This window comes from Poecilia formosa, unplaced genomic scaffold, assembly GCF_000485575.1.
Source record: "Poecilia formosa unplaced genomic scaffold, Poecilia_formosa-5.1.2 Scaffold111, whole genome shotgun sequence".
NCBI classification, from domain to species: Eukaryota; Metazoa; Chordata; class Actinopteri; order Cyprinodontiformes; family Poeciliidae; genus Poecilia; species Poecilia formosa.
Genome location: NW_006800050.1, coordinates 1,461,753 through 1,479,082, shown reverse-complemented (window position 1 = coordinate 1,479,082; position 17,330 = coordinate 1,461,753). Strand labels below are relative to the sequence as shown.

The 17,330-nt window shown below is 43.4% G+C and overlaps 1 protein-coding gene across 1 annotated transcript in view; it reads right to left on the bottom strand.

Annotated features, from left to right (window-relative positions):
* Nucleotides 1-4,244: 4,244 nt before the first annotated feature.
* adgra3 (adhesion G protein-coupled receptor A3) overlaps nucleotides 4,245-17,330 on the bottom strand; it is a 28,914-nt gene continuing 15,828 nt past the window's right edge. Inside the window, exons 4-19 of the mRNA XM_007559956.2 lie at nucleotides 14,365-14,436; nucleotides 14,213-14,284; nucleotides 13,954-14,114; nucleotides 12,434-12,647; nucleotides 12,191-12,355; nucleotides 10,456-10,657; nucleotides 10,216-10,365; nucleotides 9,522-9,680; nucleotides 9,269-9,436; nucleotides 8,958-9,165; nucleotides 8,658-8,866; nucleotides 8,360-8,484; nucleotides 8,092-8,215; nucleotides 7,187-7,332; nucleotides 6,573-6,668; nucleotides 4,245-5,985 (exon numbers count right to left, since the gene is read on the bottom strand). Of these exons, the coding sequence (XP_007560018.1) occupies nucleotides 4,554-5,985; nucleotides 6,573-6,668; nucleotides 7,187-7,332; nucleotides 8,092-8,215; nucleotides 8,360-8,484; nucleotides 8,658-8,866; nucleotides 8,958-9,165; nucleotides 9,269-9,436; nucleotides 9,522-9,680; nucleotides 10,216-10,365; nucleotides 10,456-10,657; nucleotides 12,191-12,355; nucleotides 12,434-12,647; nucleotides 13,954-14,114; nucleotides 14,213-14,284; nucleotides 14,365-14,436 (3,703 nt within the window). The 3' untranslated portion in view covers nucleotides 4,245-4,553. The remainder of the gene's footprint in view (nucleotides 5,986-6,572; nucleotides 6,669-7,186; nucleotides 7,333-8,091; nucleotides 8,216-8,359; nucleotides 8,485-8,657; nucleotides 8,867-8,957; nucleotides 9,166-9,268; nucleotides 9,437-9,521; nucleotides 9,681-10,215; nucleotides 10,366-10,455; nucleotides 10,658-12,190; nucleotides 12,356-12,433; nucleotides 12,648-13,953; nucleotides 14,115-14,212; nucleotides 14,285-14,364; nucleotides 14,437-17,330) is intronic.

Genomic DNA, 17,330 nt, shown 5'->3' with positions numbered 1-17,330 from the left:
AATGACCGTACCAGAAGCAGAACCCCCTCCTGCGAGATCACCAAATGAGCATCTATTCCTGTCCTCAGCTGTGACGGTGTCCTAAGTTTAATCATGATGTATTTAGGCTTGCACAAGGTCTCTGCAGTGCATTTAATGAGGAGACGGCGCCGATATTAGCACGGATAGCTTTGATTCATCACAGAGCACAGATAGAATAGGAACCCAAAATGGCTTTATGAAAAGTTTTCGGGCAAAAAAATAAATAAATAAGTTCCTGCGTTAGATTGGAGGAAAGGCCATGATAAGGTGATTTTACGGTCAGGCATGACGGATGATCGGAGGAGACGCGATTTACAACCGAAGCCTGGAAGATTCCATTACTCAACGTGGCACTTAAAGACAGCTTTCCTGCTAATAAGTCCTTCTGACGAATTAATCAGCCTGAATGGAATCAGACAAGACGGTTAAGGCATTAATCTCATAAGAGCTCACAGCTGAGAGCGATCATAGAAGCCATTTGTACTGTCGTAATGCAGGGAACGTCCTCCGCAAGTAAAGTCAAGGTAAAAAGAAAGCACGCCGATTCATTTCTAAGGTTTTTACATATCAAGGCATAAACTACCAGGTTCTAAAATGATTCAATTCTAACTTGATTTAGTTTTGTCGGAGGAGATGCGACAAAATTAAATTTGGTCGCCCATTAGTCTGCGAGGGGTTTGATTGTTTGAAGTCCATCAATCTGCAGTGAGAGGGATTATTGACAAGCATGAAACATTAAATCGACATTGATCGGAAATCATTGTGAAGGTGGACTGGCCAAAGGAACTGCAAAACAGCAAACAAACGACCTCTCCGTAGTGGTGGTGGTGGTGGGGTAGTGATGTGGGATAATTTTTGCAGTCATTAAGTCGAACACAAGCTCCAAACTTGGTTGAATCTGGATCATGCAATTAGTGAAAATACAGAACAACAAAAAGAGAACAAAAAAAATCATCAACACTTTTGGTTTATAGCTGCTAATGGTGTTTTTCCCCTATAAGAAACTGAATCACAAAGACGGTGTGATGAACGTATTTTTGTACAGCTGAGGTTAGATTAAAATGTTTTTTTTAGAATCAGTTTAAAGCCAGATAACCTTCCACATAGGTAAAGTCAGATTTAAGAGATGTACTTTCTTTAAAGAGTTATGGTTAAAAAGGTTTTCTTTATCCCACGCATCTGCCTATGAAATGCAACAAACAACTTTTGAGAAGCACCTTTGACACAAACACAATAGGGTATGAGCTGGGAAATGTCCATTTCTGAATAACTTGATTCCATTACATTCTCCTTGGCGCCACCATTAGAAAAATAACTTAGAAACAATGTTACTGTCTGAATGCTCGAATATATTTGGTCATTTCTCCTGGGTCTATTTCTGGAGAAAACCAAAAGCAGCTTTTCACCACAAACACCTCACATGCACTGTCGAACACAAACCGGGACGATTCTGAATTATCCATCTCTGAAAAATGAAGCACGCTTATTTCCCACTTTAAATGCTTCCACCCCTTCATGAGGAAGACATTAGTGTGAAAAATTGTATTTCACAATGTTTTCCTCCCTACTTGAAGGCATACAAATCCAGTTTGAAGTCGGATATTACCACGCGTTTTAAGTCTTGTGGTTAAATGTTTGAAAAAGCCTTTGCCTAATTTGCAAATAAACCCTCCCCGTCTGAAAACTCACCAATTATCTCAGCAGACGGTCGCTTAAAAGTCCGCAAACACTGAAAGCTAATTAAAAGCTTTACTCCATATGTCAGTTCTGTGAGCTCTACTTTCTCTCCCTCGTTAACACAGATGAAACTAAAAATAGCGGGTATGTCCTGGAGACATAGAGCTCCCCACAGTTACAATCTGCAGCGTGAGATTCATGTTCTTCCTTGCAGAGGTTTATTTCTACATCAAAGACACATGTTGCCTCCAGACATCATGGCCAGAATGCAGGTAACTGTATTCATCTCAGTGCCTTAAAAAAAAAAAAAAAGTACAAGTTTGTTGAAATTTAACTTCTTCACAAACCAATTTTCCCCACTAATCCCAGAATTCCAAGTGATTATTTTATCAGATGATCTCAACAAGGTCTTTCACTACTTTTTGGCACAAAAGCCTCCAGGTTGTCATGTCCTCTTTACTGTCAGGCTTCGGACAAACACAACAGATGGTGGAGCGTCAGACTCCTGGCGATAATTTGAAGAGCGCTCCTCGATGCCCAGAGGGAATCAACGAGGCCGTCACTAACCAAGGCGTCAACAGCGCTTTCCATAATTCACAAGTCTTATTATGGCGTGTCGCGTCCAGGATGGCTGGGCGATAAATCTTTGCCAGGGTGAAATATGTGTTTTATTAATATGTCGTCGATGAAAAATTGAAGCTACAGGAGCCGTGACGTGTTTGCGCGTCTGCTGTGACTAAAATCAACAGATGAAGATCATCAGCCTGACCTTTGAGTCTTGGGCTAGGAGGTTGATGAGAATTTGGTCAAAAGTAAGAATATGTCTAGGCTTTTAGGGAGCCTTTTAGATCTAGTCAAGTTTTTCCGACGAGGTGGAAGTCATCTTTGGGTGATCTATCAGCCGAGAAATTAGTATTTCTTTCAAGAACTAAAGACATTAAGGAATTTTGGCAGTTCTGTTTTCTTTACGCTGATATGTTCAGTCTTGGACAATGTCTCTCACCCTCCCATGTAAGAAGCTGTTGCAGAACTGTTACATCCTATGTGCACAAAGCAGCATAATCAAAGATCCCTCCTCCCAGCTGCTGCTAGGATCACCACTGCTCACAACTTAACTCTTCACATATCTGCTGTTATTTACAGTTTTTTTCCCCCATTTTTTCTAGTCTTTCGGTTTTTAAGCACAAATATACATATAAACATTTTGCATGTTTTTCTAAATGGTCCTACTCATCCTGGTCTTATATTGTGCATCTGCCCTTACTCTTATTGATATTTTTGCCTTCATGTGAATCTTCCATTTGCCTGGTACCTGAACTTTCCCCACTAATGGACAATAAAGACTATATCTTGATTTTCTTCTATTCTATATAATTTCCACAACAGAACGGCGCAGTAAAGAATGTTTTGACCAGTCCTGTCAATTTTGTTTTAGTGCAATTATATTTGTAGTCTCATTAAATATTTGGTGACCAATCAAAAGACCAAAACATGTTTGATTTTTTGTTTTTAGTTCCACCAAAAATTGAAAAGGCACAATTGGCATTTACAAAAAAAAAAAAAAAAAAAAAGAAAGAAAGAAAAAGAAAAACAACCAGTTTAGCTGAGTTTTTCAAACTTCACTGATTGACAAGCACTTGAGTTCCAGCATTTTCCAGTTTCGATCAGCAAAAGCCTTGGTGGTCATTACCCGGGTCATGTGAGAGACGGTTTGGTTCATAAGGCTGAAACACTGCCACCATGACATCGGCTAACAGGTGGTTGGCCCTCCCTCTGTCTAGGACGGCCAGAACAAAGTCAGCTGACCTCAAGTGGTGTTGAAAATCAAATCAGCTCAAGGGTCTCCTGTCAGAAAAAACAAGAAGTTTAGCTGAAATAATGCCACAGGTTGTTAATCACTCTACCCTGGAAAACAAAACCGTTCAAATAAATGCTGAAAATCATAAAACCGATGGCATTCATCCCTTAAATTTATGCATTCAACCGCCTGACCAGAACTGGCTATAGCCAGCGTGAGATTTAAATTAGCTGCTGTTGGAACAGTAAATCAGAAACACTGCACTCCCACAGCAAAAAGTGATGCTGAATCCTGTCAAATGCTCTGCTGTGTCTCATTCAAGCGAGCGGGACCCGGGTTCAGCAGCCCTGCTGCTGCGGAGGACACTTGGAATGAGTTGCAGGAGAAGGAAGACAGCTCGTCTCTCATCATCTTCTCTTTTCCCTGCAGCCTTTCCCTACCCCAGAGAGTCAGCTGTCAATCACATCCTGGGGGGAAATGAAGTCGGCTGGAGCCCAGGATGCGCAGCGATCTCATCGGCTACGTCAGCAGGCAGGGAGAAAACTCCTACGGATGGCCAACGTCGCTGCTGGTCGCAATTAAAGTGCTGCATCGGTGCGGAGACGGGAACCCGAGGCCACCTGAAGGTCAGCGAAGGAACCCAATTACCAGGTTGTCATGTCCTGATGGGAGGAAAGCAGAAGAGCTCCGAGGCCCAGAGGGACAAAAGATAAATGTTTGTGATGTTGCAAGAATAAAAAAAAACTTTTAAATAGGTAAATGAAACCGTTTTATTACTAATCCTGGAAGCAAAAAGCATGAGGGGAAAGGCATACAGTCTCACTTACAGAACTCTCAAATTAACAGAACTCAAATTAACAGTGTTGGATTAAAAGTTATAAAAAATAAAACATTTACAAAAGCATATCTACAAGGACAGCTCAGTGGCAGCTTTCCTGCTAATTTCCAATATTTTCTCTGAAAAAAAAAAAGTCACATAAAGTCAACATAAAGAGATATTTCACAGTTTCAAGGCATGAGAGTTTTATTTATGCAGTCCTCAGGAGGGAAACTGTTGCTACACAGTAGTTTCATGTTTCCACAGACCTGTTTTTATGCAGGCGCCGTCACCGTTCACTAAAGGCACCGCTTGTCCGTTTTTTTTCAGTGTGCCGCCGTTCTGAGTGACCAGGTTGAGTCCGTACCACTTGCTGCTTTGGTTTTCTGGTTCTGAGCTGCCCGGCGGCGGCACGGTGTCTTTACTGGCAGCTGGTGACCCGGCGGGAGCCGCCTGCTCTGCCTCTATGCTCACGGCGGTCCCGTTCTCGAGCAGAGCGCCGCTTCCTTTCTCCGAGAAGCGGGAGCGGCGCGGCAGGCTGGCGCTGTCGCTGCTGTCCTGCTGCAGCTGGCTCTGATGACGCTCCCTGTAGGCCATGTACGCCGCACGGCGACTGTTGCGCGCCGCCATGTCGTAGTAGTGGTGCCGCCTACTGGGGGCGCTCTGCACGCTGCCCTCCACGCTGGTGGGCACGTCGTAGGCGTACTCTCGCAGCACAGTCAGCCGGCTCGCCCTGTGCGCTCGCGCTCTGTTCTTCTGATGTCTGCTCGTGCTTCCGTTAGCTGCCGGATTGCTAATGTTGCTCAAAGGGCGGAACTGCACCTCCACCGGTGTGACGTGCATTTTAATTTCATTATCTAACGAATGCTCGGTCAGGCTGTTGTCCAGAACAGCCGTGCCGTTGGCCGTCGCCGGGGCCGAGGCTGCCTTGCACTGAGCCGCCTCAGCGTGCAGGTTGGTCAGCTTGCTGCCATGGCCGGAGTTGCGAACGCTCGGGGCGCTCCTGTTGGTGTACGAAGAATCCGCGCTGCTGTGGCCGCATTTTGCCGACTGGCCATCGGCCTTCTCGGTCGTCGCCGTCGACATCACGGCGATGCCCGTCTGAGGCAGAAGGACCTCGTCCTGCGCAGAGTACGCTGGCCTTCCGGAGCAACACACCTGCAACCAGAACCGCCTCATGTCCTGTCTGTTGACGCAGTGGTGCGCCACCATGAACGCCCCGAGCGCCAGCGCGGTCAACCCGAAGAGCCAGGTGAACGCCATGTCGAAAGGGTGATCCTGTGATACCGCCATGGCGCCGAACACCCACAGGCCTGAATACAGACCTAAAGCCCCCACTGCGCCGATCAGCTGGGCGGTGAAGGTGTGCTCGTTCTCCAGGGCCGAGAGGGGCACGGCATGGGGGGCCGACGCCACGGAGGACGACGCCTTGTTCGGCTGGAGCTGCGCGGTGAGGGGGTGGGAGAGGCTGCCGGGACCCTCGGGGGTGGCCTCGCTGCTGGCTGAAGCCAGATGTTGCTGCTCTTCACTGGACTCCTTCAGCTCGTAGCGCCGCTCGGGGTGTCGGCGCACCTGCAGCAGGATGCTGAGAAAGTACATGCAGTCCACGAAGACGATGAACCCAGCTGGTCCGTAGAAAGCCCCGATGCTCGGCTCCCAGGCCATCCAGCAACTACAAGGAAAGAAGACCGGCAGGACTTAGACACCTGTCAATTTCTTTTGTTATTATCTAAATACAGAGTGCACATCAAATGAACAAGTTGCCAAAGAAAGTCCAAACTTCAGATCTAACAAATAGTTTAAGTGTTTTTTTTTTTGTTTTTTTTTCCTGTGCAAGTTTTGCCTCCAACTCTTTGCAGGTATTATCCTGTCAAGTTTAATGACAAGAGCTGAAAATATTTTGCACGCAAGAAATTAATTAAACTCTAAAGACTCCAGGACAGATTTCTCAATTAGTCAGCCATGGTGCCTGATCGGAACAGCTGCCACAACAGGGAGCAGTGGCGTGTTGCCTGGATGCACATATCATTAACGGGACTCCATAATCGGAACTTTGGGGAATAACGTTCTCCCTCCCTCGTATAAAAATCTGCATTATTCTAAAAAACAATGCAGTCGTGGTTGTCCCAATAATGGACCTCTGGAGGAGTTGTGGTTTGAAGCGCTTCCTTACTAAATGCTGATGTCCAGATTTAATGGCAGCATTTCCATAAGCGCAAGCTGGGAATTTTTAATTGCAGTGTGCGAAATCCTACTCACTATGGTGAATATCTTTGGCTGCCGTAGTTTTTTATGTTCGCTGCCGCAGTAATTCCACAGACAATGATGGGTATTCCTCCACCGATTAGGTAGAACCTGGAAAATGAAGCAAAAAAATATACGCATTTCAGTGTTTGGATTTCCATAACAAGTCAGTTATGTTACAGTTATATAAATTACACTTGTATAAATGCAGTTGGATTACTAAACACATACTCAGGAGTTCTGCACAAGACTCGAATCTAAAATTATTGGCAAATATTCTTCCAAAATGTACATATAAAGAAAAATATTCCCACTGAACTTGTACAGAGGTATCAGATTTCAACAAAGAATCTGAAATAAACATGAATGAGGAAAAAAATGATGGCTGGATAGATGTACGTATATCTATCCATATATGGACAGATGGATTAAAACTTATACGGATGAATGGATGGAATCCACGGATTGAATGGTTGGATCGAAATATGGACAAATAGACCGACATGGGAAAGGGGAAGAGAATCTGAAAAACAAAATATTTTTCCAGAACACGAAAATAGTGAAATTCCAGACTTTCCCATCCCACCCAGGAACTCTGCTTTCATCGTTCACTGGAGTTGGAAACAAACCTGAGCATCGGTCGTGGGGGTGGCGGCGGCTCGTCCAGCTCCTCGTAGCGTTTGGCTTTGCGTGTGAGTTGCTTGTAAATGTTGCGTGCCGTCACGCCCACCCACAGGGCGGTCGCCAGAGTGGAGTAGTGCAACAGAATACCCACCTGGAAGAGATTAGGCTGCAATGTCATGTATGGGCAAAGGAGTTCAGCGAATTTATGACATCACAGTAAATTCCAACAATCAGCGCTTGAACCCTAAATTGAGACAGCAGAATAAGCTCACAATAAAAATTTGAGTGAAATCCAACGTTTAAGTTGAGTTTATTTATTCAGCACAACTTTTATAAGCAATTTAAACTGGGAAAGACAAAAAAAAAACATGTTTAAGTCAGGCAGATTTGTATAGATTTACATTATGTCAATAAAAAGTGACAAGAAAATGACTAATGGCAAAAACTTGCCCATATCTTCATTGGATCTCTGATTCAAAACCTGACCAAACAGAAAAGGTTCAGACGCCTAAAGCTGATGAGCTATTAGTAACAAAGAACTGCTAATAAATACTCTTTGACAAATAATCTACAAAAACAGAGGAGCCCAGTGAATGTAGGGTATATCAGCTGTATGAATTTGCTTAACAGTCTGCTCTGTTTCATTTTTAGGAGAAGATATATGATTTTGTAGAAGTGCAATAACACACTTTGAAAAGAGATGTAGGCTCACCTCAAGCCAAGAAAACGCATCTCTTACTGAATTCCCCATGTTTCATAAGATCAGTTATCTTAGCCAACGGCATTTTTTTTCCCTCCCAGAAAACATCAAAATCCCTGGTTCTTTTATGACTGTCGAGCACGAAGCTTGAAAGAGGAACACCTGAGAGTTGGAGTCTAAAGTGCGGAGGGAAGGACGATTCCCACTTACTGCTTGGCAGACGCTGGCGTATCGTGTCTGATTGATGCCGCCTACAAAAACTCCACAGGTGAGCGCCATGTGAAAGCAGAGGTTGACCAGCATGTGCCAAAACTTGCGACTCACACGAACAGACCTGCAAAAAAAACAAACAAAAAAACCCCAGAAGCTTCCAATTTTATATGCTCTGAATGTTTGCAATTTTTTTCACATTACACCACAACCTCTAAGTATTTTTGCACAACTAAACTAACCATTACAAAGTTATTTTGGTGTTTACCTGTAATGGTAGATGTAACTGAGGATGATTGTGAACAGGCAGAGGAGGAGGATGACACTTGTAGCGTAAATGACTGGATGTAACGGCTGGATGCTTGGAGAGAACTGTTCGATGGTGTTCAAGTCCTAAAACAGAGGAATACGGAGAAGCTTCAGCTTTCATTCACAACGTTTATGAACCCTAGAGGCTATTCTAGCTCTAACTACTAATGGCCACTAGAGGGCGAGACAATTGTATAAAACATGAGTGACTCTGCTCCTTTTAAACATTTAAAACGACATGGGGCAGCTCCACCTACCATGAGCAGACCGTAGTTGCCCAGAGAGTTGCAGGACATGGTGGTGAAGTTGTCATGGTTCTCCAGGATGCGGCAGCCCTCGCTCCTCCACCCTCCCTGATCGCCAGCCAGGCTGAAATTCCAGCGGGCGGAGACGGCGTCGGAGCCGCGAGCGAAGCGCCGCAGGGTGATGTTGATGGGGGTCTTCAGGGAACGTAGAGCGACGCCGTCTGATGGCGGAGAGATTTACGGGGTCAAAATTGTCTCTTTTAGATGATGCGTGATTTTAAACTTCCCCAAGACTGTATATGCAGGACTTGCCCATCTTTGCCATGATCACAGGCGTGGCCACACTCCTCTTCCTCCCTCCGTCAGCCAGAAGGGAGTTGTTCCCGGTGGAGGGGAAGAACTTCCCGTTGCGGAAGCCGAGCAGGTAGAGCTTGTAAACGTTATCGTCCGTCTGCCCAGGAGTGGCAACCTGACTGAAGAGAGACCGCGGAAGCTGCAGCGAAGCCTCCACTACGGTGCTCTGTTCGGACACAAACGGATTTTACAGAACGCGCCCCGTCCTGGCCGTCTAGGACAACCGACTGGACACACAAACACTATGGACATTTCTGCTGGAAGCTGACCTTGTAGAGGACGGAGGCGAAGGAGCCGGTGGTGTTGCATTTGAACGTGAGCTGGCGGTCGTGGCCCGGCAGCCGCTCCGGGCTGGGCCTCTGGAACAGCATGCAGGTCATGCCGTTCCAGTCGTTGGCCCTGACCGTGTGGGCCTCCAGCGCGATGTTGGGGGACGTCTGAGAGGACGACAGGAAAAACTGAATGCTCGTCTCCGTCAACAAAAACCCGGTGAACGTTTTAGTGCTCATTAGTGAGGCCGACCAGGGAGAAAGCCTGTGCCGTGGCCAGACGGTAGACGGATATTTTCTGCAGGCATGCGATGATGCGGCTGCATGCCATGGCTTCACGCTGGGCCATCCACAGCACTCTCTCGTCGGCCAGCATCAGGTTGCTGGCCATGTTGACCATCACCTCACCCAGCTGGGAAAGTGAAGAGGAGAAAGTATAAATCTCAACAAGAACACAGTCAAACCTTTTCATTGTGACACAATCCGTTCAAATAGTTCTACATCATTTAGTTGTGTTATCAAAACGCTAACAAAATCCAGTACAATCAACTCCCTTCAGAAGTCAACCAACAGGTAAATAGAGTCCATTTTCCTTCCCACAGCATTATCATCCACAACAGCTGTTTGAAGATACTTGGATGACAGGAGTTATAACAAGATTTATTTTCCATTTGGGATAAATAAAGTATTTTTAAATTGTCCAATAAGATTGAGGCTAAGCCGATGTTTACTTCCACTTCACAATTATGTGCTACCATTTCAAATGTCTAAAAGTTCCTGAGATGAAAAAGTTCACAAGAGACTGCATTTCAAAACTACGTGTCAAAACGGGTTTGACGTTAGAAAGCCTAAGCAACTTAAAAAGAAGAAGCTTTTCAGTGTTTTTAACCTCCAGCTGACTTAAAGCCAACAGCTGCTTTGATCAAATCTTGTCATCTTCAACTTACGTCTTTAAACTTCTCCACAAACTTGCCAAACTTCTCAATCATTTCAGCCATGAAGATGATGTCCATCTTGTCTGACAGGTTGGCAGCATCGATCGTGTACACCAACAGGCTTTGAGCTTTGATTACAACATTGGTCTCGTTTAGAGGCATCTGTCAGAAACACAAGAAGAAAGTTGATTCAATGTGTAGACAAAAAAAAAAGAAAGAAAAGGGAAAGAAAAATAACAGTAGGATACAAACCTGGTTGATGACGTAGAGACCCCTGGTGACCTCTTTTTGAAACTGACACTGGGAGTAGTCGCCCTCCATCCACTGGCCCTCGGGGCTGCAGTGACGCCACGCCTGTCGTTCTTCACTCGGGACGCCCGAATAAGCGCGTGCGCTGGACGTCGGCGAGTTGCAGGGAAGGTAGGCTTTGATTCCTGCCGGAGTGCGGGGCCACCTGGATAAATTAAACTCCAGTCAAACTTATCTGGCTAACGTTTTCAATTTCCTCTTTCTAACCCTCAGTTAAATAACATTTTAATGTGTGTGTCATGCAATTGTGATTTTTACAATCAGCCACCAGGTGGCACTGCTGGCAAAGCAACAAAGACGCACTCATACAGCAACATGTCTATGCTTTGATATAAATGCATTCAACTATTTTGAACTCGACTCGACTATTAAACTTGAACCTCGATTAATCAGCTTTTTTCTTTGCAGTAAATTCTTATTGTTCTGGGCTTTCAATGAATCACCTGAACAGTTCCTATCCAAGATGAAGGACTACAACAAACACCTTTAATCATATTTAAAGCATTTCCTAATATTTTTTATTAATTTAACTTTGGGCATTTTGATTAAATTAGACCACCATATTTACAGATCTACAGATTTGGGACCAATTACATTTATTTAATATTCTTTAAAACGCAGTATGTGATCCTGATCACTTTGAATACAGTTTAAAATTCAAAAACTTGATCTAGAACCCAAAGGCAGTGAAATTCATCTTTGTGCTTTCTGTAACCATGAGTCAATGGGTTGGACAATAATTAGGAAAATCAGAGATGAAAAGTTAATAAAAACATGTAAAAAGAAAAGTGCCTTTAAAATTACACTCAGTTTTCTTTGCTCCAAATTTATCAAGGACTGGAAAGTGATAGAAGCCACTCCTATACTTTTTATGTTTATTACGACTCTGAAAGTCTCACCTTCACTCCTCCAAACATTCTTCCTGTTGTTATGGACACTCGGGTTAATCTTTGCCTCATCTGACCATAACGCTGAGCTCCAGAAGGGCTTTACCAGATCCATGTGGGAAACTAAATGTTTGAGTCAAGATTGAAGACACTGCTTTTTAAACGAGACGCTTTTTAATGTAAAACTGACTTCGTTGGGGACAGAGGCACTACAGTTTACAGAAGAGCTGTGTGGTTGCTGGGTTGCTACCAAACATCCTAACCAATGTCTTTTCATCAGGGGTTGATGGGGTTGGCCGTTTGTCTCCAAGCCCTTTGCCAAGTGGTGATGCTTCTGAATAATTTGTACTTCAATCTGAAGTTGTTTAGCTCAAAGATTTTCCCCAATCTGTGCAAATCTACAATTTTCCATCTTAGATCTTCATTGAGCTCCTTGGACTTTCACATTGTTCTTAGTACTAGCCAGGTCCATGAGTGAGTTTCATGGTGGTAAAAAGTCAAATTAAAGGACGCACAGATAGCACAACTTATCAAAAATACATATTTTTGATACAGTCTTGGTTGTCTTGCTCGAATTTTCTTTTTCTAAAAATGTTTATCATTTTGATAAGTTAGGTCCCATGATGACCCAATGCCAGCTTGATTCATAACTGAAGCTGTAAATTGTATAATCATTTCTCCCTAAAATGTAACAGTACAAATAATTCAGTAAAAGCCATAAAACTGTATTGGACAGAAAATGGCATCTTTACAGTTCAACATTAAATTCAGCGTGACTTTTCAATATCTACCTGAACTCTCCTTTGTTGTTGGAGATGCGTTCAGGAGCGCAGGACTTGGCAGAACTTTGCAGCACCACAATGTGCACAGTCCTGGTTGTGTTCCCCCGGCTGGTCCGGACCCGACACTCCCAATTCCCCGTGAAACCGGGCTGGATGTTCGAGATGGTTAAGGCACTGATTGGAAAAATGGGAACGGAAATTAGATGTTCATTTGACGTGAAAATGCTTGGCAGACGTGGACGCGAGTCTTACCTGGCGATGAGGGAGCAGTTCTGCACGACGCGTTTCTCTATGAAAATGCCCTGAGTGGCATCTGGCTTGACCATGCGGCCATTCTGGTACCAGAGGACCTGCATGTCCTCGGCCACGAGGGAAGCCTGACACTGGAACGGCAGGCTGTCCCCCTGGAAGACCACCTGACGGTGGGACGGAGTTAGCTGGAAGGAGGGCAGCTCCAGCGGAGCATCTGGAAAGAAGCAAGGAGTCGGCTAGTAAATCAGTGTGATTTTTAAAGGCTTTCCACACATTTTTCATATCAACATAGCAGACGATTCCAGACTCTTTTTTTTTTTAAAAAGCATAAATGCAAAAAGTTCACTATAAATTTACAGCAGATTCTTGCTGCATATGTGGAAAATGTAAGGGAGGGAGGAACGGTCGGACAAACGTGAACACATCAAGGGCTGGAAAACGCCAAAATAAAAATACTTTCCCAGTACATTTTCTTAGTTTGGGCAAACAAAAGACGAAAAGAATGAAATGAAAATGAAGCTGAATTTGGGTGCATTTCAAGGCTACTTATAATTCATGTCAGGAAACGAGTTCCTTGTAAATCTGTGTCATGTGTTTTATAATCCCAGAAGGAGGCGAGAGCCAAACTGATAAGACATGAGCAGGTGCAAACAAAGGCAGCGCCGGCCTGGGCAGGCTGCGTCTTATCCGACGTGTCATTGCACAAACCCGGCTTCCACAAACACACACAGCGCACCAGTTTGACAACAAAATCTGTGCCAATTAAACTGAGGAAATTACAAGGGTCATAACCAAAGTTTATTTAAAAAAAAACTGCATTTAAACTGTTCATAAGGTTGCTAGGCATCTAAGACTGCAGCCCTAAAAACCCTACATAAAGCTTTCATATTAATTTTTGTCATGACCCCTGATGGCAAAGACAAAAAGGCTTAAGATGCCAAGAAAAACAAAAGGCACTCATGGATTGGCTGATTTTTAAACGACAGCCAATAGCATGTCAAGGAACAAATCAAATTTGTATTTTCCCCCCAAAATTTGGAGTTTAGATCCAGAGAAAAATCTGCCAACAGGTGAATCCACAGAAAACCAAAGTGCAAATATTTGGGCCACACTGTACACCGTTTGGTCTGCCATCATCATGCTTACATTTCAGACTCCATGGTAAATTTAAAAGAAGTTCAAGTCCTTTGGAAAGCATAAATACAAAATGTACCCATTAATTACCAATGGAAAGACAATCCATGTAATTGATGAGACTGAGAAAAGTCAGAGTGTAATGGAAAATATTTGTATAGAAAAAAAAAATACTTGGAAAAACACCTGGAAAATATCTGAACAAAATTCTGGATTTGTATTTATGCCGCACTGTGTAGACATCTTGTACATATAATAATGTGGAGTTTTGCATTTCAGTTTTCATTTAGGCTGTCGTTTCAGGATAACATCTTTATGACCAGGCAAACGTGTGATCATTTTAACAGAAAGGTCTGATTTTGAGCAGCTCCAGTTTGTGTCCTTACCGCATGTAAGGAGCTCTGTCCTCAGAGACGTGATGAGCTGACCCTGGAGCGACTGAGGGTACGAGCACTTTGTGTTCTTCACAGAAACATTACGGTCTTTGATCCAACGCAGCAGCCACCGAAGGTTACAGTCACAGAGCAGGTAGGGTGTCTGAAACTCTCTGAAAACAACAACAAGCACGATGTCTGTAACATGGTTTTTATTGGATCGACGCATGATGGATAAATTGAGCAAAACAGAAGAGAATTATCTCCTTACAACGCCTTCAGAGACACCAGCCTGTCAAACATTCCCTGAGCCAATGAGGAGAACATGTTTCCTGAAAGGTTTCTGCAGATAAAAACAGGGCAGATGTCAGCCCTTCACCAATTATACTCATCATTATATTCAGGATAACACACAATACTTACAGCCGACTCAGGCTGTCCAGGCCCTTAAAGACGTCCCCGTTAAGACAGCTAATGCTGTTGTTGGACAGGTCCCTGTAAAACATGGAGAGAAGGGGGGGAAAAAAAGAGCAATAAAAGAGATTTCTTTACAGCAATAAAGGGAAAGTTAGTGATAGAAAAATTAATTCCACTTAAAAAGTAAAAACACCAAGTTTAGCAGGCAGGTTGGGACAGGGACGTCTAGCATTCAGCAGACAGGTTAACAACTTCCAAGACGGTATTAGATAATGTCTGTGTGGGCCTGCAGGGGGATTCGAAACCTTAAAAGGTGAAGCGGCATGGTGGGAGGCGATTAATCACCTATGATTAATGTCAAATACATCAAAAGTGTCTGTTTTCTTCAACTCTGGATGTGACCCGAGACGACGTCTCAGGAAAACATCAGAGAGAGGTGTCCGACACAACTGACGTGAGGAATACTGGCTGATTCTCGAGATGAACACGCAAAGAAGATGGATGTTGCTGCTGCTGTCAGTTAGCTAAACCTCTGTTGTTTAGAACCTTGAGGAAAGTCAACATTCACCTCCACATCGCCACGGCAACCTTTAGTACAGTTAATGTGTGTGTGTGTGTGTGTGTGTGAAAAGCCCTCCTTCTTTTAAACTACCGTTTACAAACAGCAGAATCATACTTCAGACATTTTGCGTGAAAGTACAAATTAAAGGCAACTTTATTTGTACAGCATCTTTCAGCAACATGGCAATTCAAAGCAAACAACTATTTTAGCAATAAATAACACCAACTTGTTCCTCAAATAAAGACCAAGTTTAAACAATTCAAACAATTGTTTTATCACAAACACCAATGTGTGTGGTTTATTGTACGTTGATTTATTAAATTGGTTTCAGTGTCACTTGCTCTTGGCAAGTAAATGAACCTTAAATAGTCTTGAATTGTATTTCTTGTTGGCATTTAAAATCATTGGAAAAACCTCTTTCAGTCCAATCACCTGTGGAGGCGGGCCCCAGACCCACCAACACCTCTGGCGACAACCACGGAGAAGATACAGAAAATGGGAGACAAATTTGCAAGGGACTAAATTTAAACCTGTAAAATGTAATAAATATTCCTCCAGTAATGATTGAATTTCAGAATTGTGCAAAGCAAAAAAAAATAAAAAATGAAGAGATGATACAAGAACAGACGTCTACCCAGCAGCTGAATTACACCCTGGAGTGCTTGAGAAGCGTAAAGTTATACCTGGAGAATGGCTGGTCGTCATATGCCAACTTCAAAGCGTTTATTATTTTTATTATTGGCGTTTGTCTTCAAGGTAGCAGGCGGGGAATTCACAGTGTGAGGTTATTAGTTCCACTTGACAGAGAATGAATAACAGCCTGTTGCAGGCTTGCCAATTTGAGCGAGTATTGTGCGCCGTGCTAAGGACAGAGCAGGGGATGGAAAAGTGGAGGGTTTGAAAGAGGGGGGCTTTCCCTTCAGTTCTTTTTTTATTGCCTTGATTCATATTAGAAAGAAAGTTAAACAAACTTCACACAAGACGGGAGATCATAGTTACTGTAATCAGCCGCTATGTTTGGAATCTTACGAAATGTGCAAACCAGACCGGATCCCTCGAACGACGTTTTAATCACTGCTTTTAGAGATTGCAATGTAGCACATTAAGAGCAGGAAGGATGGTTTTTCAGCAGAGTATGTCAGCTGCTGCGTATGACATGCTGAGGAGAAGCAAAAATAGCCTAATGTGATTAGGTCTGAGCAGAGCCTGTTCAGCTGTTGGAGGAATGCACATTAAAAAGGGGCTGCAGCCAGAAGGATCCACTGCAGAGCAAAATAAGGGTGTTGAAATGGATTCAAACTGGTGAAAATGTATCAGCTGTGGGTAACTGAAAGGTAAAAGATGCAATCATGATGACAAGGAAGTGCACCCATATTACCCCCCCCCCCACCCCATGGAGGGTAGCAGTTTGTTTTTCAACCTCATTTTAGTTCAATCTTAGCATGATAACATATATAATTTACACACTTTCAATCTAGATTCAATACCTGGAAAAAACCCCTGACCAGTTACACTTTTATTCATTTTTAAATGAATAACGCTTATGGCAGAAAAGTGGGAAAAAGAGGAGAAAGAGGAAAATTAGGAGAAACACTTATCTTAGAAAATATAAACACTACATTTTTGGGGTGTTAAGAATGTGTGATGCGATAGTTTAAACAGAATATAAAAGGAGTTGAGTATTGCACAAAGTTTAGAAAAATCTGAAACTTGACAATTTCCTCCTGCAATCTGCAAATGCAGGGCATGTTTGGAAATCATCCTATGCACACTGTATGCAGAAAAACTGCAATCCAAAACCTCAGCAGCTTTTACTTTAAATCTCCTTTTCAATGGCCTTTGCCAAGACACTCGAAGCAGAGGTAATTTTAATTAAGAAACGCTGAAGGAGAGGGACAGATGGGGGAATTAAAAACCAGCTTGAGCCGAGAGAAAGAGCGAAAACATTATGAGCAAAATCTTCAAGCTTTTCCAAGACTTTCTGGATGGCGTAAACTTTGGCAAATATCATGAGCTACTTAGAAGCTGGGGAATTTTTCATCATTGCCAATTAATCCCTTTAAATTTTTCCAAAAACTTGGAGAAGACGCCTAGCTGCGTGTTCCATTTTTTGATTTTGACCCATCCTTGTAAATAAACTGAGACGGACCGAGGGCACAGTAAAAAGCAGTTATTTTTCGGTAAAAATCAGACTTCATTCTTAGCGAGCGCCTCCATGTGAGGTGTTGCACCTGCAAAGCGGTAAAAAAAAAAAAAAAAAGAAGAAGAAAAAAAAAGTTTCAGTTGCTGCTGATCTGAGAGCAGAGCGTGAATATACACCGAGAAGAAGAATTGGACAGGAAATGAGAGCAGGTCTGAACCAGGGAGCCGACTGCCTTCATGTTGAGCTCTTTATTGTTCCACAGCAGCA